General features: G+C 42.1%; 1 protein-coding gene across 4 annotated transcripts in view; it reads left to right on the plus strand.

The window, feature by feature from the left end:
• Positions 1-25,562, plus strand: part of LOC146520778 (thyroid hormone receptor alpha) — a 127,756-nt gene that overhangs the window by 81,435 nt on the left and 20,759 nt on the right. Inside the window, exons 1-3 of one of the 4 annotated variants that reach the window (XM_085157396.1) lie at positions 13,232-16,454; positions 20,360-20,421; positions 24,017-24,117. In XM_085157396.1, coding sequence (XP_085013522.1) covers positions 16,423-16,454; positions 20,360-20,421; positions 24,017-24,117 — 195 coding nt within the window. In that variant the 5' untranslated portion in view covers positions 13,232-16,422. Of the gene's footprint in view, positions 1-13,231; positions 16,455-20,359; positions 20,422-23,995; positions 24,118-25,562 lie in introns of those variants that run through there. The other 3 variants (XM_085157394.1, XM_085157393.1, XM_085157392.1) reach the window with 3 other exon arrangements.

Consider the following 25,562-nt stretch of genomic DNA (forward strand, 5'->3'; position numbering starts at 1 on the left):
CCCTTCTGCCCTTATTTATTATTTATTATATTTAATAAACGTAATAAATAATAAATTTATTATATTTAATTCAGTGTGTTCCAGGCATCATATTTCATTATGATGCCTGGAACACACCGCATGCTTCCTGTAACCCAAACATCGTGTATATACTCTACATAGTGTTCTTACATTTCTTTACTTGTGCATCTTTGTGGTCTTGCTACCTAATTTCATTGTGCAAGCAACTGTACGATGTCTAAGTCTAAATCCATAGCTGTGACTTTCCACATGAACCAGGAGGTGGTGAAAACAGAACTCAGCTGACTGCACTCTGTGATCTGCTGATAGCTGATATCACACTGTTCCTTTAAATATCAGGGCGTGGCTCGTTTGATAAATGCAACCTTTTTGCACCCGTGTATGTTACTCGGACCACATCACACACTCTTTAATGTGAAACACTGACTATACCTTAAAGTCACATATAAATTGTTGGACTCAGCACGGCCACATGTTTCCAGCAGAGCCTGTTTGGAGCTTCTGGGGCAATCAGAAGCACAGCGTATGTTTACAGTGCTCCCTCGACAGGTGAAATCCGTGAAGTAGCCAGCTTTTTTTTTTTTTTTTTACAATTATTATCGATGTTTTAAGGCTGTAAAACTCCTCACTACACACTTTATACACTTTCCAGAGACAGGCGTGAACATTTTCACACTTTTCTCTCTTGTTTAAACTCAAATTTCAAACCTTCGTAGAAAAAGAAGTCCAGTATTATAGACTGAAACCAAAGATCAAACCTTGTTTTCAGGTCCAGAACATCGTAATAGAGCAGCTGCCAGAGAATTCAACATTAATCAATCAATGGTGGAAGCAAGAAGAATGGGTTGAGTAAAGTTTGACTTATATGACTGTTTTGTTTTATAATCTGAAAAATATGGTAATTTCTACCTTCCTTTAGTCCAACTTTTTGTGCGATGGTTAGCATCTTCCTCTCCCTTATGGGTGCTACCGCAGGCGCCTTTGACTAGGGATGGGTACCGGTATAGGCACCGGTTCTGACATAAACGGTAGTAACCAGACCGAAAAGCAGCGCACATTTCGGTGCTTTTTTTTCCTGAGCTGTGATACACTTTAGATTCTAGCCAATCATTTTACGTTTCCGAGGATAGTAGGCGGGTCCAGGTACGTAAGTTCTTTTAGAGCAGAGCTACAGATTAAAACGCCCAAGGCGAAGAGGTCAAAAGTCTGGCTGTACTTCACAGCAAAAGATGCAAACTCAGCAGCTGCAACAAGTGCTTTAAGCTGATACTGTGATACTGTCAAAGGAGGTAACACCTCAAATCTGATGAAACACCTGGCGACGCATAGCGTTTTTTTAAAGCTGAGAAATGCGCCGTATTTGATAGCTTGCTGCGAGACCTCACACCGAGCACATCTACTGCGGGTGTGGTGCCTGTTATCGGACCTGGAATTTGCAACATCCCCCAAAAACCCGAAGAGGAGCGTCCTGGCCCCTAGCCCTGCCAGTGTAGCAGAAATGATGAGGATGATGATGCAGCAGCAGCCGTTCTTCTCTGCGTGAGTCGCTTAATGTTGTTCGTGTGTAATTTACGTTGAGTAAGCTAACCACGTTATTGCATTAATGCATGTAAGGTGAACTAGCAAACACCATCATAGCTACATGCGGCTGTCTTCTTGTTTGATGGCAGATACTCCCTTCACCCTGGACAAAAAGGCTAAAATGACCAAAGAAAAAGTGGAAAACAGTTAAACATGAGAGGTTTTTGGACAAAGTTTGTGTTTTTTCCATTGTTTAAGCTGCTTCCAGCCAAGAGTGATACCATATATGCCCTATAGCTGCAGAAAAGGCTAACATTGTTATCTTTTTACAAAAAAACAGCTGAACATGAGAGGTTCATGTTCAGCTGTTTTCGGCACCGTTTCAAAAGTAGGGGTTTGGCACCGGTATTGGATAAAACCTAAACGATACCCATCCCTACCTTTGACGGTGCAAAACATTTCATCGACATTGTTGTGTATGTTAGGGAGAAAACTTGCAAACATACAGGCTGTGTGATATGACCAAAATCTCATATCCCGATAAAAGACATTTATCGTAAATTCTGTAAATCTCAGGCAGCTCGACTTGTGTGAAGTGTTTTCATCTGGGCGTCGTGTACCTGGAGTCCAGTGTTTTCCCCGATGCATGAAGTAGTTATTGCACGGCTTGCTGCGGGGAAAAGCCGTTAGTTTAGTAACCACGTTACTAAAACCGTGATTTTTTTTGCGAGAATGTTTCATGACAGTGACGTAAGCGAGTGCGACGTTCGTGACAACAGCTGTGTGCAGATCAACAGTGGATCATATATCGAGTGCAGAGAGAGTATGAGCGTGCAGCGTTTAAAGCGTGGAAGTACTGACCTTACTTTGAGTTTGATTCCATAAAAAGTGACAAAAACATTAGTGTCCGTTGTGCGTGGGAAGAAAACTTCTTTTTACAGCGAAAAAAACCCCTAAACTTCCAAACAAGCACCGAGTAGCTACGACGTAATGGGAAACTCACAGAGAAACTCGTGGATTCTTCCACTGACCGCTGCACACCTGCACCAGGGTAAACCTCCGCCTACCCCACTCCTGCTTTACAGGTGAAAATAGAGCAACAGGACCGCTAGTCTTTGACTTTATTTATTTTCTGCTGTGTTTTACTTGCATCTATTTGAAAGACTGAGTGTAAACACAAAAAAAAATATTTTATTTTATGTGCTGGAATGTGCAGAAAATAGGTTTAAATGTTAAACAAATTTCTTCCAGTCAGAGAATGTTGCAGATAATTAAATTTTTGCTTGATGCATAAAGTTAAAAGATTAAAACTAATAAAACAAGTTTTAAAAAGAGACTTTTCCATTTGATTACATTTTGTATGATGATTATGCAGAAAAAGTAGAATTGGGCTGAAAGATCTATCACTTTATCACCTATTCAGGTTGTAAATCGTGTTTTTAAAAAGTAACTAAGTAACTAAGTAATTAATTACTTTTGAAAATAAGTAATCAGTAAAGTAACAGGATTACTTTTTGGGGGAAGTAATCGGTAATTAGTAACTGATTACTTTTTTCAAGTAACTTGACCAACACTGCTCATTACACATTCACATATTTGAAATTGTAATCATGTATTTGGAGTGCTACCTATATTTCCTCAGACATGTAGAAGAACATCCAGACAACAGCGTCACAGCATTTCCTCTCGCACAGAGCAGAGAGCAGAAGGAAAAAGGCCTCAAAACAGAGCTGCTGTGAGTCTGTTTATCCCGGTCACATGAGCAGAAATGTTGCTGGGACAAATCAGAGCTATTAAAGAGTAGGGGTTTATAAACTCTAACAAATGCATTTAGCGTTGAGGTGAACACATGTCATATGCACGGTTGAGCAGGTTACCTCCTCTAACAGGAAAGAATATCATGGACTCACCCAGACCACCACCAAAGACACAGGTGTGATTTTGTGTATAAATAAAGACAACTGTCATAAACAGCATAAAGATGGTCAGAAATTAACACACAGTCTCCAAAAAAACAAAACAAACCTGCTTATTGCCATGCAGAGTTCCTCGCCACTCTGAGCCAGAAAAAACCCCGATTAACTTTCAAAAGTTGCACGTGCCACGTACCTACCCAGCTGTATGAATAATGTATGCATGTTGGCGTGTGTGTTTACATGCGTGCCTCGTACGAGCGCACGTGTGTGCGTCTGTGTGGGGATAAGCGGAGTGAAGAGAGCTGGATTAGGAGCAGTGAGGGCAGATGGAGCCGCAGAAAGCAGAGGACAGTTTGGGACACCTCAGTGTGCGACATCACAGGGGATTGTCGCTTTGTGTTGTTTTTGCGCATGCGCACGTGTGATTCTGAGTATCATTGGGCACGCACGTGTTCCTGTGAGTGCTGCCTCATGCCCTGACCCCTCCCCTCTGTGCTGCCTGAGTCACAGCGTGTTCTTGATACAAGCGCTCACACACACACACACACACACACGGCTTCGCATAGCCTGGAGTCGGGGAGCTGAAATAGAATTTGGTGTGTGTATGTCTCAAAATTAACCGCAGTGCGAAGCCTTTGAATGTTTCAGGAGGCAGTTCGCTTTTATCAGAGCGATTCAATTAATGTCTGCAAAGCAGAATTGCAACTGAGTGATTGGATGTGTGTTTGAAGAAGTTTGCATGCAGAAATTTGTGTGATTACAAGAATTTCTGTGCTTTTCTTTTTACTTTTGTGCTTAGAATAACCTCGTATGTTTGTAATGCAGAACTGAGATCAGTGCTTTCATATCGCTCTCAGCTAGCTGGCTGGGGGGGTGGATTGGCATTTCATAGATACTGACTCCAATATCAAATGTAAATTCTTTTAAACTCCTTATCGAGCCCACTTCAGTTCAGCTTTCATCATTTATGAGTAAAAGTTGAAAATAAGAATAGAAGGCAGTGATTTAAGATGCTGAGTAGAGCTGGGCGATATATCGAGTTTTTAAAAAATATCGATATATTTTTATACGAGATTTAAGATGTGACAATATCCTTTATATCGATATAGTCTATGTTACGTTATAACTATACTTGTGGAGCCACAAGTTTGCCTCTCTTTCGTCCACTTTTGTCTCTACGCAACATTACTCGGCCTCGCCCCTCCTTCACTGAACACAACTCCCCCTCCTCCCCCATTGCTTCACCTGCAGGAAGCGACAAGATGGACACGGCAAATCTCCATTAACGAGTTACTGCGCATCGCCCCGTGCGTGGGGCTGGACGCCGTCAACGTGTTAGCTAGCTAACCACGCTAACGAGCTAACCACGCTAACGCCATGCAGCCCAGAGGCGCTGCACAGCCTAAAATCCTTTCATTTTCTCAAAAGTTGACAGCGCGCCTTATGTATGAATTCTGGTTGTGCTTGATGGCCGCGAACCGATTTTATGTGGTACACAGCCCTCAGCAATCTGTCAAAAAATGTTTTAGTACGACTTTGGTAAGCTACGGAGCTGCACCGGTTGATGGATTGTCGGAGCATTACGGCTACCGAGGAGCCTCGCGGAGTGATACGTACTGTGCTTCAACGTAATATTACCCTACTGTGTATAAGGACCATAAATGGCACCTGTTAAGAGACGTGGTTACGAAGAGGATTTCAAACTCAATGCTGTCAGTCACACAGTAGAAGTTGGGAACAGAGCAGCTGTGAAATCTGTCTTTGTTACTATGCTCAGCATCTGTTAGTTTACATTTTGACTGCACAATTGCGAGCTTTTTGTTATGCACAAAAACAACATTGTTTTCTTTTATTTATGGAGCATTATTATTTAATAAATGCTCATAATTTATTTTTGAGTAAATTTTATGTACATCTATGCTCTATGTTAATAAAAGTGCCTGTGTGACATCTGGGACACAGCTTTGACTAAGAACTCTCTTTTTGTTCTTACTTTATGGCTTTAAAAAAAAATATCGAGATATATATCTTATATCGCCGTCCAGGTAAAATATATCGAGATATGAATTTTGGGTCATATCGCCCAGCCCTAATGCTGAGATATCGTAACATGTGCTGTTTGCTTTCTTTGAGTAATCGAGCTGGCTGATTTAGACCGCTCCTACCATCTGTGTTAACAGATTACACTGGGATTGCTGGTTATGATGGAAAATTGTGTCTCCGTGCATATTGGAACAGGAATTGCAGTGAAGGCAGGTTCCAAATTTTTGACCCTTTGCAGTCATTCCCCTCAAGTTTTTCACTTTAGTTTATTGGTGCCTATAAGTGAAAGTGGCAGTGGAGCCTTTGAATAGCTGAGACACGTGGGAGTCTTTGGAATGCAGAGATAATAAAATAGTTTTGTTTGGTCTTTTTTTCCACTCGTCAGAAAACAATGTGGGAATTGAGAATTTGTAAGCAGAAAAAACGAATGGCAGCGATGGTGGAAAAATCAGCTCCAGTGTATGAAATGAGTTGATTGACACTGACTGGAGATGACTCACCGCTCATTCACTGTTACACTTCCCCCACTTGAAATGGCTTTGAAACGTCAGCACAAAGGATGAATGACTGCATTAAAACCATGCTTCGCTTAGAGGTGTTTAAAGGTTCAACCGTTGCCAGGTTTGCCACCTCCAAAGTCTCTGAGATTCAAAGACGCTGGATCACAGTTATATTTCAGAATGCTACCTGCATCTGTTTTAAACAGTCTTTGGTGTATTAGACCCAGAGCAGAACAAATTAAAGTGCGTTAAATATTTTACCTGCACTGATACATCCCAAGAGTCGCACGATCTGATATCCTCGTGTTGGTGTTGTTCCCAGATCATCATACTAAATGTTGTTCCAGGATCAACATTGCAAGTGACCAATCAGAATGTTGTGATGTCATACTTTTTCGACTTCGGGAAAAAACGGTGTAAAACAAAAAACTGTACTTAAGCTGCGAGAAACCGCCTTTGTCCGCCGATCAACGGACCCTAACCCTGACCCTAACCCTTTAATAAACGCTAAGCAGAATTGATATTGTCCTTGCAACATTGGAATTTCATAAATGCACGAATGGGTTGGTGCGCAAAAGAATAACGTCACAATACTGTGATTGGTCACTTGCAATGTTGAACCTGGAACAACATTTTCATGATGATCTGGGAACAACACCAACACGAGGATATCAGATCATCCCCCAAGAGTCTCATTGAGTCACTGGCAAAACATTTTTGTCCACCTGTGGTTCCCACTGCGTGATCCACCGTGATGTTCCTGTTTGTGTAAAATGTAAAAAGGTGGATTTCTACATATGATATTTAATTGGTGTATTTTTGCTGTAGTTTCTCATGGCTGAATGCAGGCACATCGTCACGACACGCTGTTTTGAAGAGAATCGTTTCTGCTGAGAGGAGCTCGTGTCCTTCAGATCACAAAGCTGATTTTTCAGCTCCAAAGACAAAGCACAGATCTCTGGTAGGAAAGAGCACTGATGGTGGCACTTGCTCTGTGCTCTTGCGATTGCTATAGTCAGACTTAAAGAACATGTCTGTGCAGCTTGTTTTGGACATGAAAGACGGCACTAGATTTAGCTTTTCTACTCTTTTATGTGTGCATCTTTTTAGTCAGTGGAATCTCTGGTTTCTGAACACATTTCTCCTTTAAAAAATTCTCTTCCTGTTTTAATCATTGATGAGTTTTTGTTTTTTTTTTATCCTGACGTTTATATCAAACTGCATGGCTCTTTACAGCTTCCTTCATATTTTAGTAAAAGATTGAGCTTTTTGTAATTTTGTAGTGCATGTTGTTTGAAATAGTTGTTCTTACACTAAAATAACAGAGTTTAAAACAAAAAACAGCATCAAACATTGAATTCTGGGATAGGTTGGGCCACGATGGATACACCCGACCCATCCTTCAAATCCAGGGAGAAGGAGGACACATTTGGAGGAGTCTTCAAACGTGGACAGCCTTCGTCGCGTCGCTGTCGTGTAATCGGCCTATTAATGTGGCCTCCGAAGAATGCAGCTCCTGAATTTGGACACAGCTACGATACCGAAGACTGCTGCTTCTTCTTCTTTGGCGTTTAACGGCAGCTGGCATCCTTGTACATGCAGTGCTGCCATCTTCTGTTTCAGTCCGTTATTACACTCTTAAATCCTACTACTTATTCCTGCGTCTTTCTGGATCTTACAAAGCTTCAAACAACTCGTCAACAATTTTGATAGTCGGCGTAATCGTGACTAGTCATGGCAGCCCTACCTGTAATTTAATTTTAGCACGAAGGTTATCGTATGACATCCTGTGTCAAAACCAAGTATTAAAAGCAACTGTGCAGTTTGGTTTTTAGGTACTTGTGCTGTTTGTCATCTCTTTCGGCCTCACATGCCTGCAGCGTCACTGTGAAGAACAGAAGACAGATCAACAGCCTGCAGGGCAAACATAAAGAGAGATGTCGCAGCAGTGACACCCATACGACCGCCCTCTTAACATCAGTAAGACTTAGCAGGTGGTGCCGGATTACGAGCATTCCTATATTGACAGAGGCAGAAAGAGAAAATTAGCGCTTTGAAGTTCCAGCGTGTTAACAATACTTAGAACATGTTATAAGATCTGCACTCAGGAACTGAAGACACAGCTGTGAATTAGTTATCTGAGTCAGCTCAGCAAGCTTTACTCAGGCCTTGAGCATTTCAGTCCACTCTACAACTGGAGAACATTCACTCGCTGTCTTCGACAACAGAGTCGCTTCTCTTAACCTCCACGCTTCAGCGTTTGTCTTTAGGTAACGTTCCACCAGAGCCGCAGAAGACAGTATTCAACTGTTGCCACAGGATTATTGGTCCACATCTTGAGTAGAGTGAAATTCACATGTTAAAAAAACAACAGAAAAAACAGTAGCATGCTGTTCTTTAAACATTGAACTCTCGAGTCTTCACCATTTATATCAAATATACAGATTAAAGGAGAAACCACCATGAAAAGGTCTCAGTGACGGATTGGGCCACAGCTTTGGTCTTGATTCTTCCGATCTCTGGGATACAGAGAGAGGAGAGCTTAAATGTTCCATAAGCTATTTCCTTATGGATTGTTTTGAAGGTGATTGAGATTGACAGGTGCAATATCACCCTATTAGAGCACTTCACTCTCGCTCTGCAGGCCTACTTGTTGTTCCTAGAGTATTTAAAAGTAGAATGGGAGGGAGAGCCTTCAGTTTTCAGGCCCCTCTTCTGTGGAACCAGCTTCCAGTTTGGATTCAGGAGACAGACACTATCTCTACTTTTAAGATTAGGCTTCAAACTTTCCTTTTTGCTAAAGCATATAGTTAGGGCTGGACCAGGTGACCCTGAATCCTCCCTTAATTATGCTGCAATAGATGTAGGCTGCCGGGGGATTCCCATGATGCATTGAGTTTTTCCTTTCCAGTCACCTTTCTCACTCACTATGTATTAACAGACCTCTCTGCATTGAATCATATCTGTTATTAATCTCTGTCTCTCTTCCACAGCATGTCTTTATCCTGTCTTCCTTCTCTCACCCCAACCAATCACAGCAGATAGCCCCGCCCCTCCCTGAGCCTGGTTCTGCTGGAGGTTTCTTCCTGTTAAAAGGGAGTTTTTCCTTCCCACTGTCGCCAAAGTGCTGCTCATAGGGGGTCATATGATTGTTGGGTTTTTCTCTGTATCTATGAAGCACCTTGAGGCGACTTTTGTTGTGATTTGGCGCTATATAAATAAAATTGAATTGAATTGAATCTATTCAGATCAATCTGCTGCCCATCACCTACCTTCCTGTCTACTGTAGATTTAAATTGATAGATTCTGTGAAAATTCCCATAAACAACAACACAATATCTGACCGTTCCACTGCTATTTATTGAAAAATCATGACTGTAAACACTTGGACATTGAAGTTCTGATAGTTGGTCCTATTTCTTTCAGAAACACATGCACCCTGGTGTTTCATTGTTGAGGTTCTTGAGGTTATTCTAAAAGGGGATGGTTTTGTCTACACCAAATCTGTCTATTATTACTCTGGCAAACATCCGTCTTTATCTCTTCTATTTAGAGCACATTATTCCAGATGGCCTTGCCTTTGTTTTTCACATTCATCTGCTTTCGTTTTCCTTTTGGACAGCAAAGGATTTATCCCAGCGTGCTTCCAGTGTTTTACTTTTGCTGCCTCTTTTTTATTGTTGAAATGCTTTGATACCAACAGTTTTGAAGAGTTCCTCTGAGTTACTTGGATGGAATTTTGGATTTGGCATTCTCAAATCCAAAATTTGGGGCGATTGTGGCTCAAGAGTTGGGAGTTCACCTTGTAATCGGAAGGTTGCCGGTTCGAGCCTCGGCTTGGTCAGTCTCGGTCGTTGTGTCCTTGGGCAAGACACTTCACCCGTTGCCTACTGGTGGTGGTCAGAGGGCCCGGTGGCGCCAGTGTCCGGCAGCCTCGCCTCTGTCAGTGCGCCCCAGGGTGGCTGTGGCTACAATGTAGCTGCCATCACCAGTGTGTAAATGTGTGTGTGAATGGGTGGATGACTGGATGTGTAAAGCGCTTTGGGGTCCTTAGGGACTAGTAAAAGCGCTATATAAATACAGGCCATTTACCATCTCAGTAAAAATGTTTGGTATAAGAATAGTTTTATGGCAGGCGTATCTAGCGACAGCTTTGGCTCTGTAATCTGCCAGTAGCAGCAGCTCCACCCAACCCAAGCCGTAGGTGTAGCCTTCTCTGTCAGTAAACTCTACATGCATAAAGTCTAATTTACATTATGGAGCCCTACTCTTAAGAAATAAATGTTGAAACTTTAAGTTTTAAGAACATGTTTAACGCCTTCTTGTGCCAGTACAGAACATTACGTTACCGGTTGGTTGGCTGGTTGCGACTAATAGACTTACATTACTTTACGTTAGCTAAGCAGCTAACTAGTGACAGAACTGATAACACTGTGAAAAGTAATTGACCCAAGTATGTGAAACGAATTATGAGTCCAGTCCAGTTTGTTGTTCAGATGAACACCAAGGTACCTGTAACTGTCCAGCCTCGATGTCCATACCTTGGATGTTCAGTGGTTGCAGTGGAGGATGTTTGTGCCTGCGGAAGTCTACCACCAGCTCCTTGGTTTTACTAGTGTTGATCTGGAGGTAGTTCAGCTGCACCAGTCCACAAAGTCTTGGGTCAGTCCTCTGTACTCCTTGTCGTCCCCATCAGTGATGAGGCCGACTATTACAGAGTCGTCAGAGAACTTCTGCAGGAAGCACAGGGTGGAGTTGTGGGAGAAGTCTGCAGTGTAGATGGTGAAGAGGAGCCAGAACCGTTCCCTGTGGGGCCCCCGTACTGCAGACGACCCTGTCCGACACAAAGCCCTGAGTTCTCACAGACTGTGGTCGGTCAGTGAGGTAGTCCAAAATCCAGGAAGTGAGGCGATGATCCACTCCTGTGTTCTCCAGCTTGTCCTTCAGGACTGTGGGAAGAATGGTGTTGAAGGCACTGAAGAAATCAAAGAACATGATTCTCACAGTGCTCCCAGCGGTCTCCAGGTGAGCGAGGGAACGATGTAGGAGGTGAATGACGGCATCATCCGTTCCAATGCCAGGCTGGTAGGCAAACTGAAGTGGGTCCAACAATGAGCTCACCAGGTGCCGAAGCTGAGCCAGGACCAGCCGCTCCAGGGTCTTCATCAGGTGGGATGTCAGAGCCACCGGCCTGTAGCTGTTGAGGTCTTTGGCACTGGTACAACACAGGAGGTTTTCCAGAGCTGTGGGACTCTCCCCAGCCTCAGGCTCAGGTTGAAGAGGTGCTCCATCACCCCACACAGTTGGTCTGACGACCTGAGGACCTGACGACCCTTGAGCTGATCCCATCATGATCATGGCTAAGCTGGAAACCTTCTGAAGGTCTACTAGAAGGTGTGAATGGAGCATTATGGGCAATCCCTCCTTGCTACCATCACGAAACCAACCAGCTGATCTACACCACAGCAGCAGTGATCACTGAGATGAGGCTACAAGATGAACAGCAACAAGGAGAGTAGACTTTATATCCCAAGATTCAGTTATGCTTCCTTATTTTATACAAGTAAATATGTCGTCCTTAGTGTGGCAGTTATCAGTCCTCTAGGAAATAATTAGGAAGGACACCAGCACTGCAACATGAGTACCCAGCACTGATAGTGACATAACACTGCCTCTATCTGTGTGTGTTTTTTGTGTAACCACCAGAGGAAAGCAACTGTATGACCCTTCCACAGTCACAGAGGTCAGACCTCTGCATCATTTTTTAATGCTGCAGAGACAATGACACTTAAGGAACCATGAAGGCTTTTTAAAAAGTTATCAGAGTGGGCAGATGCATCCTGTAGCAACACATTCCTGCGTCAGGCAGGTTAGCTAGTGTCTAACAGCAGATTCAGACATAAAACTGAACGACTGCTCTGTCAACAGTAAACTAAATGTACAAGTATCACCACAGTTTTCTATAAAAACCTTTTCGATGCTGTTTCCAGCTCTTCAAGTCAGCGACGCAGCTGACAGATAGCTGACGCTGTGGAATTTACCTTGAGGTGTTGCTAAAACTGTCAGTGGTTTGTTGGAGCCTAACAAAAAGGGTGACATTGTAAAAAGAAAGACGTTAGCAGAGGTGGGGAACTAAAGGAGAGGAATGACAGACAAAAAGACACGATGCAAGATGGATATAAACGGAAATATTCTATTTAATAAAAGTTACATTTTATGCATCATTTGAACGCAGAATCATTGAAGAACTGTTTTTAAGAGAGAAAGAAAGATGAACAGTAAAGTGGGGTGCAGATATAACGCTACCTGAACTGTAGTGACTTTTGCAATTCTTAATGGACATTTCTTCCTCACCTTGTAAAGAAACGCATGGGAGTTTTTGCTGTTGTGTACATCAAGGACTTCTCTGTGTAGTACAGTGTACCCTCTGTGCCAGCACTGATGTCCTCGTATCCACTCTTGCCACTCTAGTGAAGCTAATAATAAATGTTTAATAGATTAGTATTTTTTCCTCTCGAGCAAATCCATTTGATGCATAAATTGCATTAACTGCTTAATTTCATTGGTAATTTTGTGGCTCTGCAGCATTCCCTCCTTTCTGTTGGTGGTTATTTTATTAAAAAGAGCATGTATTATGTGTACCGCCTTGTTGTTTTTGGATGCTGTTTTATTGTTCAGGGTAACACAAAGTGCAGATTGTCTGGCGGAAATGGATTAGTGATGATTGGATCTTCTTAAACTGAAAAAGATTAATTAATTGCATTATTAGATTTTGCAAACTGAATAAGCAAATATTCTGTTTGCTCACCAGGAGGAAGAAGGTGATGTCCTTTCATTTCAGTGTGCCACATCAGGACTACAATTATGTTGCCGTTGTTTCTCCCTCTTTTTAACAAGTCTTAAGCTTCGTGAAACAGTTTTTCACCTCATCAGCTGTCCTAAGGGCTAACATTTTTTGGATATAACCCGTGTTGATTGGTTACGGAGCCCCGCAGGGGACATGGGAGAAAAAAAAATTAAGACGGACTTTTGCGAGAACAAACTCGGGATCTCGCAAAACCTTTGCGAGATCTCGCAAAACAAACTCGGGACCTCGCGAAAGTTTTAGCCGCATTCTTAGGTGGTCTCGACCGGGAGGTCTCGACCACCCGTTAGCTCGAAGCTAACGGGTGGTCTGAACCTGACGTTAGCTCGAAGCTAACGGGTGGTCCTGTGGGAGCGAGCCTGTGACGCTTCGAGCTAACGGGAGGTCGAGACCTACTACAGCCGGGAGGAACACCGCTTTCCCGGCACATCGTGCCTCGACCTCCCGGTCGGCTTCGAGCCAGCGCCCGAAGAATGCGGCTAAAACTTTTGCGAGATCTCGCAAAACTTTTGCGAGATCCCGAGTTAGTTTTGCGAGATCTCGCAAAAGTCCGTCTTAATTTTTTTTTTCTCCCATGTCCCCTGCGGGGCTCCGTAATTGGTTTATTTATTTTATCAGGATTTAGTTTTAACTGTCTTCCTAGCAAATGTCATAATTCTAAGACTTTTCTAAGAATTTCATCATGAGGAGTTAATCTTAGTACAAGGACGCTTTGTGAATACAAGCCGCGGTTGTATTAGTCCGTTTAACAGTCCATCAGTCTATTTACAGCTACAGTCATTCAATGAAAAAACACGATTTGGAGACTGCGGCATGACTGAGATTACTGCCAGCATTTACAAGGAACCTGACATGTTGTTGCCTGTTTTAAAAAAAAAGAAAAGAAAGAGAGACCATACTGTAGTTACAGACCAGCAAGATGCATCTATAGGCTGCACGTGTGCAAGGCAAAAACACACATATGCTTGTTAAGCAACATGCAAATAAAATACTAGAATTTCATTCATGCAAGTGAGCAAACATTTCTCACGTTCTTTCTCAAATTTGCTCCAGAAACCAGCAACATGACAGACGTGATGGAAACGTGTAGCTCAGAGGAACTTCTCGTACCTAACGTACAGTATTCGAAAAGCTGGGAATTAGCTATAGCACCAACTAAACTAGGGTGTGCACCTGCTGTTTAGCAGTGTAAAATTCAACATTATAAAAACTCTATTAGCCAGTGGACGGTATGCAGTTTTTGTCTCCATTGGCTTCATGTTTCTGCTTGTCTCATACCCAGAATCACCACTTTATAGTAAATCAAGAAAACACAATTAGTTCCACTTGGAGTTGGACTCCCTCTTCATTTTAGTGATGTGGTTGTATAGATCTACAAGTCAGTCGACCGCTTTTACCCTGATCTCTCATACTTCTCTCCAACTATTGGGTGAATTGCCATGAAAATTTGGCATTTACATTCTGCGGAATATTAAGTCTTATCACTTTGAGGTTGACATTTCCCTGACATTTCCCTTTGGTGAAACCAGCAAGCTTGAAATTTCTTGAAAAATAATAGCTTAAAGCAGACCATAATAAATTTTATTGAAGACACGCATGATCCCCTCAGGATAAATGTTATCACTCTGGTAGTCGCCCGACTTCTTCATTACTTCAGCATTCTCATTGCCAAACACTGATTTGTTTTGTTTAATGGTAATTACCTAGTTTTGCCACACTAAACTGTCAAAGCAAGCTGTTGTGCACATTATCAAAAAGTTGACGTCGGTTCATATAAAAACTTCATGCTCAGTTGCTTTTTTTTTGCACCAGAGCTGATCAGTCGTAGATGTGTCTAATATGTTTAGCCTTTACTGCGGACGACATGCTAGGAGTGCACATTTTGCACTCTCATATAAAAACAGGTGCTGTGATTTATTGCCACAATAGCAAACATAAATGGAAACATGTGTAAGCCAATCTTTATCATTATTTTTATTTAAATTAGCGGGAACTCTCCTAGGCAGCTTTCTTTAAGTACTCTTCAGGAAAAGTTCGACTTCTAGAAAGGCATCCAAAGCTCTTCTCTGGATGTTGGCCACCTTCATGGTCCTTTCTCCACACTGCTTGAATAATGTTGTGCTCCAGGCTCTATGGAGGGCAAAAAAACACACGTACTGGAGCACTATCCAGGTGTGCTTTTACTGCATTGAAAGTGTGTTTGGATCATTGTTGTGGTGAAAAATGAAGCTGTTGCCAATCAGATGGTTTCCAGATGGTACTGCATGGTGGTTCGGAATCTGATGGTACGTTTTTATGTTCATAATTCAAAGAAGAAGAAGAAAAAAAACGGAACAACAAATAAAGTCATTATTATGTAAGCAGTTTGTGTTTTTGAGAATGAGTCGTGGATATTGGTTAAAGTGGGACGTACAGTAACCTGTGGAGTCAGAAGGTCCTGTATGAAAATGCAAGATATTAAATGACAATATTTTATTTTGAACATAAACAGAATATTCATTTAAATAAAACTTTGGCAAATAAATGTGCATGCTGTCAGTTATAGTTCTCAAAGTCAAAGTCGTTCCCTTTCATGTGAAACTGGGAAAACAGCAAGAAGAAATAATGAGCAAATGAAAGCTTCTTCTGTATTTGTGGTTTGTTGTGGAGCTTGTTGTTTCTGCCTCAGATGAACCCTGCTTGGGATCATTCAGCTACACCCTCCCAGGTAAATTTGAACCAGCTACAACTTGTGATTTCACAAGGAGCAAAAAGAGATCACAAACAAAGGCTAATTCAATTGTTGAGATATCTAGCATCTCTGTGTCCTCATAAGACTTCGCTTGGCTCTACTAGGGAGACTGCATCAGACTGCTGTTATGTAATCAAGTTAGCATTAAAGCTTAAGTGAGTTTGGATCCAGAGAGGCAACAGTTTTTTTTTCCTCTTGGGGAACGAAATAAAAAGGGCAAAATAGAAAAGTGACAGGAGTCAAATGTAAAAATATCAGCAGCAACGACAGGTGACAGATCCGGAGAGGGAGAAGAGGGAAAGTCGCGCTGAAGAAACATGTAACGTGTATATTAAAGCAAGGACAGGAAGAGACAGAGAGAGGTTGTACAAGGTAAACCTGGGCATGACGAGTTGTGTTGTGATGACAGAGAGCATGACACGTAGGGGGGAGGAACTACACCACGCCGTGCAGACATGGAGGGAGGGAGGGGAGGCTGGACGAGAGCAACTAGAAAGAAGGGAGAGCAAGAGGGAGGCAGGGTGGCGGAGGGAAATAAACAGCGCGGCCGTTCCTCCCAGCAGCCAGTCCGAGGCACAGAGCTACTAGTGAAGTCTGTTTCAGTTGATTGCAGCAACTCAAGCTCAGTTCTTTTGTCTGGGATCAACTCGTCGCTGAGTTCAGTGGGAGGCTGATAGTCGGGGATTTGAGGTCTGCAAACACAGCTTGTGTTCATGTGAACCAGGCTGAGTGGGACACGTGCAGTAACTTCCTGGGAGGCTGGATCAGCAGACGGTGCTGCTGGGCTGCATCTTCTCCTGCTGATATTCCTTCAAAAGGAGCAACATGCATATCTTACAGCCGTACTGCATCAACAGGTTGGTGTGATTGCGGGAATGCATTTCTCTGCGATTGCATGTATGTCTGTTGGAAGTGGGTGTGTGCTCTGCTGGCATCTGTGCCCCCTGTCACATGCTCATAACAAAGTATGAGATGTCTGTGTGTGTTGAGTCCTGTTTATGGTCTTCACTATCTGTAAGTTTATTAGTCACAAATTCATAACAGTAGTCCAGAAATTTGATTTCCAAGTGATTCTGTAAGCCTTGCTAGCTTAACAATAAATCTGTTGTGAGTGCATGTACCACATCCAGATCATTCAACTGATGCCCCCAGGACAGAGCTCTAGACCAGCTCCTGTGTCTGTCTTTGCAACCACATAATTGTTTCCATTATCACAAAATGTATGTTCTGTTTTAACAGAAATGCACTTTGGATAGTTTCTATTTATTTCTTTGTCAAAGGGAATCTCATTAAGGCAAAGGTTCTATTTAAAGCTGCCGTAGCATGGATGCCAAGTAGCTTGTTACAAGAGTAGTAACATTAACAAATCAGCCTAAGACTGCTTGTTCAACTAACTCACAAAGCTATCAATTAATTAATTAGGTAGTTATAGTGTTTAAAATCTAACGAAGATGGTAATGGTTTAAACAAGCTCATTAGGGGTGTGACAGCCGATCATTACGACACGTTTTGAGACCAAAAGCCAGGGCAGGAAATCCTCAGAACTCCAGGGGACATCTAATGGAAAGTTGTGTACACCCACACACAGTGAAAACTACTGTCATTGGAAGATGGGCTTGTCCAACTGTCGCAGTATCTCTGTCCCAACTCATTGATAAGAATGGCAGTCATCTGATTTGCAAAAGACAATATGCGAAAATGCTGCCCTGCTTTTCAGAGCAATTAAGGCTCATTTTCAGTTTAGTGACGCACCTGTAAGAGATCCATCGTAAGGACTCAAGCTGACTGAGTCTCAGCTCAACGTGTGAAATGATCTGTGCATTTCTTTTTATCCTAAAATTATCCAAAAATGCGTGTTACCGGTTTATTGTCTGTCAACAAAATAAATGTTCCCATTTCAAACTAACATCCTGCTACCATCCTGTCAGGCATTTAAACAAACTCGTTAAGGGGTTTGTGTTTAAGGACACATTGGTTTGGTGCGAAAGTAGATATTAGGAATGATTTTGGTGCTGACTACTGGATTTCTGGAATCACAACATGCCTACATACTAAGAACGCAAAGATTTGTGCTCTGATAATTTTCATATATGACTGATTGTTTGCTCTAGCAGTCGCCTTTTGCATAGATTTGCAGCTTCCTCAGATTCGTAACATATCAGGCTTTTCTCATTGATAAATGGCAGACACCACAACAACTTGCTAAAAAATATATGTATAAATACAAAACTGTTAATCGTTCACCCTTCTTCTCTATAACCACCATGGAGACCACTGAGGGCTGGACGTCTTCAGCCTGTTCTGTTCTGCTGCCCCCATAGCGGTCAGGAATGAATGGTTGCAGCTTTATGATTGCAGTTTTCAAAAGACGTAAACTTCCTCTACCCTGTGGATTGTCATTTTTTAAGTTGGATTTGGATTTCAAGTAGCGCTAAATCCTTCTCTGGAAATCTTTCCAAACCTCACCATCTTGCACATTTGAGTTATTCCTTCACATTGTGGAAAATGTATACAAGAGCCGTCAACACTGACATAAACTCCAGTTCAGTTTACATTGATCAACTACCGGAGCAGACAGTTTCCCACCATGTTACTGCCTCACCATGTGCACTGCATTAAAGATAATATGTTTCATGGACCGTGAAGAGCAGCAAGGACTGAAAAAGAGACGTCAGAGGATTTTTTTTCTTTTCTTTTTTTTAGGTTGGAAGAGCAAAGTGAATTTGACAGCCAGTGAGCAGGGGGAAGGAGGGGAAGGAGGGACGACAGGGGTGTTACCTAATAGTGTTGATGGAAGTTGAGGGAGGAGAAGAGGAAAGAGGTGGGGCGGAGGGAAAGACAGAAATCACTGGGAGGATCGAGGGAATATAGCAGTAGCTGTGAGTCGACAAAGTGGCAGTGGTTTGGAGAGAGAGACGGAGTTTTTAAAGAGACACAGAGAAAATGGGAATGGGAGGGGTGTGGAGCAAACAGCCGAACATGTGGATAGATGGGGGGGGGAGTGTGGTAATCCAAATCTGCTGCAAATAACAGAATTTGTCATGTGAGCGTGATAAAGGAGAAGGGTACAAAAGTATAGAAAGAGACAGAAGGTGGGGATGAATTGTGCCTGTGCAGTCTTTAAGTCTGTAGCCTTCATGTCCATGCATGGGAAGCATTGGTATGATTCCGTTTTGAATCCGTGACCAGAGTTTGTCAGTAATCCCCCAAAAGTGTTGGAAGTTAAACTTTGTTGCCTATCAGTTCATTTGTCCATCCAGCCATTCGTAGTATGCTAACATGTGCAGAATGCTTACAGTACAAACTGACATTAGAGCCCGACATAAATGACACGACAACACTCGATAATTTGTAAACTATCCTGTTCTTATCCTATCGTTTTATTTGTTTGTTTTTAAACCGGTCATTACCATGTATGGTCAAGTGTTTAAGCTGTGCCATTATCGACTAACACTACTCTAGCTAGCTTGGGTAGCATAGTTCGTCAAGTAACGTTAAACAAGGTAAGAATTTTGCCTAGCAACAAAAAGGAAATGGGCTCAAACCAAAGTCTATTTGCAGAACAAACTCAATAGTGCAGCAAAATAACAAGATTAAAATATACCAGCCTGTTTGTGCTGTAACCATAGACGAGGCTGAAGTGGTGTTTGAAGAGACTGGATTATGCTGTTTTTGTTTACCATGCATATTGTGGTGGTTTGGATTGCTAATTAGCTCCACGCTCAACCGTGACTTTAGCAAATTTATTACAGGAACTCATTTTGGGACCACGTGTTGAACATATTTCAAAACAAGCAAGACAAGGAGACAGAAATTAAAAACATTTTCTTTTTTTTTTATTACTTAGTTTTTAATAAAGGTTTTACATATTTTAACAGAAAAGGAAAACAACAAACAACCAAAAACAACAATAACAAAACAAGCAGTCGACTGAAAAGCACAGCTTTTTCCCACAAAGCAATTCTGGCAGTGAGAACATGACTTTATATCCATGAATTGACAGCACATCTACAGATGTAAGAGCAGCCTCGGAGAGGCATGCAGAGGTTTATATATTTATATATATATATATATATATATATATATATATTTCAACCACTTGTCCCATCTTGTGGTATAGATATTACCTTGCAGCCTTAACAAAAAGGCAAGTTTTTCCATTTTATGAATCTCCTCAACAACGCTCAACCAGTCGTCCAGAAGAGGGGCGTCAGTACAGAGCCGGATTCGACAAGTACAAAAGGACATCATCAGCTATTTTGTGTTCTCTTGAATTAACTACAACCCCATGAATACTATTATTTTCTCTTATTGCCTTTGCTGAAGGTTCAATGTAAAGAGCGAAAAGAGTCGGAGACAAGGGACAACCTTGACGAGTAGATCTTTAGAAATTAAAAACATTTTCATAGCAAACTAACAGCTCTGGTTACCCAACAAACCAAATGTAAAATGTAAGTCTGTGCTATGACTGCAGACCAACATATTTATGGAGAGGATTCCTTTAAATATCTAAAATGCAGCATCGTTTCCACGTTTCTCTACCAGTTTTTCTAGCAGTGTTATCTTATGTCTTATTTTTAGCTGTAAAATTATAGTGGGCATTTTCTTTTAATGTAGTTAATTAAAAAAAAATTAAAACAGAAACAGGTTTGCATTATCTGGATTGGAAAAAGAAATCTTATTAATGATTTTTTATCCTGAAGCTGCTATAATGTTATCTTTTTTTAATCACTTATGTCTTTTTTTCCTTCCACCCTCCCAGATGGCCAGAGGTGCCGAAAAGGAAGAGAAAGAACAGCCAGTGCTCCATGAAGAGCATGTCTGGTAACTAACTTTATTATCTCTGCCTCACTCTTGTTGTTTGTGTCGCCCCCCACATGGAAGTGAACACAATTCAAAGCTATTTCCTCTAAGACGATGTCTTTTGATGTACTGCTGGATTCGGCCAGTGATTGGTTTAAATCCGTGACTCGGCAGCTCCCCTGGGTTTTTAGTGGTGTCCTTATTGTCAGGAATATGATTATTCCTCGTCACCATTGTATAGTTTCCCTCAGAGGCCTTGTTGAACACAAATCAGCTAACCAAGGGGGATTGGTTGGGCAGGTCTATGAATGTTCAGGACTAATCTTTAATGGATTATATCAGAAAAGAAATAGATGTATGCAATATTCATTATTTATGTTATGGATAAATAAACAGAATCAGCATTTATTTCTACCTGTAAACTTTGTATTTGGTTCATGTTTTTTTTCATGATTTACTATGCTAGCCTCAGATATCGTCGAGCCAAATTAATCGGGGCAAATGCCGTGTTAAAAATCTAGATTATGAATTGTATGTATTGAAATTGCAAAATCACAACAGTCTTTGAAGCTAGACATGTCTTTAATTGGGCTTTTCCTGCACACTAAAACTGGAACGTTCACGTTTAATCCAAGGTGGGCCTTACTGCTGGAACCAGTGCATTTCAAAAGATCCAACTTTTACTTGATGGCTAAAGGTTTGGGCCACACTTTTCACAGTAGTTGCGTGTGGTTTCAGACAAATTAACATTTTCCACAGAAACCGTAGTTGAGTGTGCTAGTCTGCTAACGACCAAAACAGTCACAAGGAATTTTTGGATGCATCACTGTCAGGAAATACGCTTTTTCCAGAGATCCCAATGGTTGCCAGTCACCAATTAGTTGGTAGGTCTTGTACAAGCTAACTGTTACATCACGACCAAAGCTATGTTGCAGATCACGTCTGTGATGAAGATGCAAACGACTTCCTGTAAACCACTTAACTCAGGAACGGCATTGTTCGTTCACTTTTATATGTTTATTATACATTATCGCATGAAATTATACAGAATCAGAATGGATCTACTTTTTTTTTCTTCTTCTCTTCAGTAGTACAAGAGGATTGACTGAATAAGTATGCTCCCTGTGGAGCAGACTTTACTTTTGTGATTTCCAGCAGCGTCTGTACATGTGGGTTATTGTTTGCACCTGTGCTTTGGGTGGTTGGTTGTCCTTGTGCAACTACATGACAGCTTAGAGGTTATAATTCTTATGTACGTTACATATATTCATATTGTGTGACTTCAGAGGATCAAAGAGTTCAAGGAAACTTCTGAAGAAAAATAAATTAGTCAACGAAATGTGAAGATGAAAAGCATATTTCATGAATTCTGGGAATGTGAGTGTAAACTTTATAAGCTGGCATGATATCAGAGTCTGCGGGAAAGACGGCCTGTCTTAAATTTGCAAGAAAAAGGTTGTTATACAAGGATTAACAGGCTTTCCACTCATATTTGACCTTAAGTCTAAGTCACATTTACAGACAAAAGCAGAAAAACTTTGTGTGAGTGATTTCTCCAAAAGATTCTGGGAGTGAGGTGCTCCTATTAAGGAGACTGCAATTGTTGGTTATAGAGCCCCCCCTCCCCCTATTAGTAAAGCCATAAAAAATCTGTTTACTAGTCTTATCATCTTTAAAAAAGGCTGGCTGGTGAACTGTTCCTCAATCATTGCTCAAAACTTTTAGAGGACCTTAAAAGAGGTATGAAGCTGGCAAAGGCTACAAAAGCAAGAGTTGGCTGTACATCAGTCCATGGGTAGGCAAACTGCCCACAAATGGAGCAAAGTTCAGGACACCAAGAACACAACATGCAGTCCTGGCAGATTGGTAAGAACCCAGCGTTTGGAGTAAAATGTTTGCAGAAATCCCAACACTTAGCTTTGGTCTTTGGTCTTTGTTCATGAAAAAACACGTAACGTAAAGAGACAAAAGCTGAGCTTTTGCCTGACACTGAAAAGGTACCAAAACATCCCCACCATGAAGTGTGGTGGAAGTAATTCAATTTTATTTATATAGCGCCAAATCACAACAAAAGTCGCCTCAAGGCGCTTCATAGATACAGAGAAAAGCCCAACAATCATATGACCCCCTATGAGCAAGCACTTTGGCGACAGTGGGAAGGAAAAACTCCCTTTTAACAGGAAGAAACCTCCAGCAGAACCAGGCTCAGGGAGGGGCGGGGCCCTCGACTTGTATGTGAGGAGCAGTAGCATTGTGGAGTTGATTTCCTCAAGGCCAGGATCCTTGCAGTCATTGAGGGATATGGGAATTCAGAATTGTGTCAAAACATATAAGATTATAGGAGAATGAAGCTTCTGATCCTAAAGCACACAAGTGAACAAATATCAGAATGGCTGAAAAAGAGGAAAACTCTGGTTTTGGATGTCTGTGAAGGTTCTCAGTCATCCAGGTCATCGTAGTCAAAGGATCTTGCAAAGAAAAGCGTCTGGACTTCTTTAAGTTACTTGAAGACGTTTCACCTTCATCCGAGAAGCTTCTTCAGTTCTAAGGTCAAATGGTGGAGAGTCCCAGATATGAACCTAGTGGGAGTTTCCCCCCACAGAGGGACAAAAGGACCCCCTGATGATCCTCTAATCGCCTGAGCCAAGGTGTGGAACTGGGTGTGGGTCCCAATCAGCCAGAGTTTCGGGTGAGTTCATTGTGAAACCTGGCCCCACCTTATCATGTGAATTCCTGAGGTCAGATGGCCCAGGGTGTGAGTGGGCGTTAAGGCGTCTGGGGAGGGAACTCAAAACTGGATTATAGATGGCAGACAGTTGGTGTCGTAAACCGCCGCCTCTGTTCAAAGATGGTCGCTCACAGTGGACATAGATGCTTCTTTCACTCCTCTTTCAAACATCTGTCCTCTCTGTCCAAAATGTGAACGTTGGCGTCCTCGAAAGAGTGACCTTTGACCTTATTAAGATGCAGATGGACTGCTGGGTCTTGTCCTGTGGAGGTGGCTCTTCTGTGTTGTGCCATGTGCTTGTGAAGTGGCTGTTTGGTCTCTCCGATGTAGAGGTCTGGGCATTCCTCGCTGCACTGTACGGCATCTGGTTTTGGAATGATCAAATCGGAATTCTGACCTTTGAGATGGAGCTTGCTGCTTGATGAGAAGAAATATTGATGAGCTGAACTCTCTCTCATCTTGATGTGCAAGTCTTGGCAATAATCAGGTTGTGTTGTCTGTAATTGTGACTAAGATGAAGTTTAAGCGTCTGACTTCAAAACTCACATGTTATTGGTTTACTGTCTTATTCTTGCAACTGCGTATATGTTTCATCTGGTATCACAGTCTGTAGGGGCCGTGTATGCAGGTCTTTCATTGATAACACTCATCCTCGCCCCTCCTTTCCTTCTCCACTCCTCCTCATCACTCCTCCTCCTCTTCTTCTCTTCCTCCCTCTCTGGCCCCATTCATCCTGATCCTCCTTTATCACTCTTGCCCTCATCACGCCTCACCATCCATCTTGCTTGTACTCCCTTGTTCGCACTCCTTCACCCATCTCTCATTCCATCCTATCTTCCTTTTCGACCTCCTCTTCCTCTCCTATAGCTCTTAGCGTCTCTGTTCCAGGGTACATCCCCAGCTACCTGGAGAAGGACGAGCCATGTGTAGTGTGTGGGGACAAGGCGACTGGGTACCACTACCGCTGCATCACCTGTGAGGGCTGCAAGGTACATAACACCTCTGCTGTGTCAACATGGTGCAGATATTAGTTTGTCATGTATTATACACTCTGACAGCTCTGGCAGGAGGTAGAGGTGGCTGATCCAGCTCTAAAATGACAGTTAACATCACCACAAAGGAACTTATAAATCTGAAAGCAGTTACTTCAATTCTTTGTTATCTATATAGCACCAAGTCAGAACAACAGTCATCTCAAGGCAGTTTATATTGTAAGGTAAAGACTCTAAAATAATATAACCTCAATAATTCAATTCAATTCAATTTTATTTATATAGCGCCAAATCACAACAAAAGTCGCCTCAAGGCGCTTCATAGATACAGAGAAAAACCCAACAATCATATGACCCCCTATGAGCAGCACTTTGGCGACAGTGGGAAGGAAAAACTCCCTTTTAACAGGAAGAATCTCACCCCAACCGGTCGCAGCAGATGGCCGCCCCTCCCTGAGCCTGGTTCTGCTGGAGGTTTCTTCCTGTTAAAAGGGAGTTTTTCCTTCCCACTGTCGCCAAAGTGCTTGCTCATAGGGGGTCATATGATTGTTGGGCTTTTCTTTGTATCTATGAAGCACCTTGAGGCGACTTTTGTTGTGATTTGGCGCTATATAAATAAAATTGAATTGAATTGAATTGAATTGAAGAAACCTCCAGCAGAACCAGGCTCAGGGAGGGGCGGGGCCATCTGCTGCGACCAGTTGGGGTAAGAGAAGGAAGACAGGATAAAGACATGCTGTGGAAGAGAGACAGAGGTTAATAACCTGACAACCTGTTAATAATCAGACAACCCCCTATGAGCAAGGACCTGGCAAGAGTGGGAAGGAAAAATTCTGTTTTAACAGGAAGAAGGAATGGGTTCAGGGTAGAAAGACACACTGAGGAAGAAAGCCAGAGATTAAGAAGATCTAATGATTAAACACAGAGTGCAAACTGTATAAACATGTGGAGAGTGAAAAGAGTGAATGAAAAAAGTGCTTCATGGAAAGCCCACAGCGGCCTGGCCTGTTGGAGCATAACTAAGCTAGGATTCAGGCCATAGCAATAAGTTTTATCAAAAATGGAAGGTTTAAGCCTAATCTAAAAACTAGCAAACTGTCTTGTAAACTGATTTCAAAGAGCTGCATGTAGCTGAATAGTTAAATGTGAAAAAGCTCAGTGTTCGAAACACATAATCGTGAAGTTGGGTGGGCTGCCCAGGTATCATTTGTGCTGTATTTTAGTACTTGTGCAGATAGTGAACAGTGTGATTTGTAAGTTCTTTCACTGCTAACGAGCTAGCCCCAGCCCGCCATGTCTTCTGTTGTCCTACCAGCAACTGACTTGTTCACTGTTGTGATGACATTCAGCTGTATCTCCAGGACGTCTCTTGTCTTGGACAGACTCCAACTCCAGCGTCATAGGCTCCCGCCTCTGCAGGGTAAACATGAGAGTCTGCAAGC

The sequence above is a fragment of the Neolamprologus multifasciatus genome, chromosome 4 (assembly GCF_963576455.1).
Source record: "Neolamprologus multifasciatus chromosome 4, fNeoMul1.2, whole genome shotgun sequence".
In the NCBI taxonomy this organism is placed as follows: Eukaryota; Metazoa; Chordata; class Actinopteri; order Cichliformes; family Cichlidae; genus Neolamprologus; species Neolamprologus multifasciatus.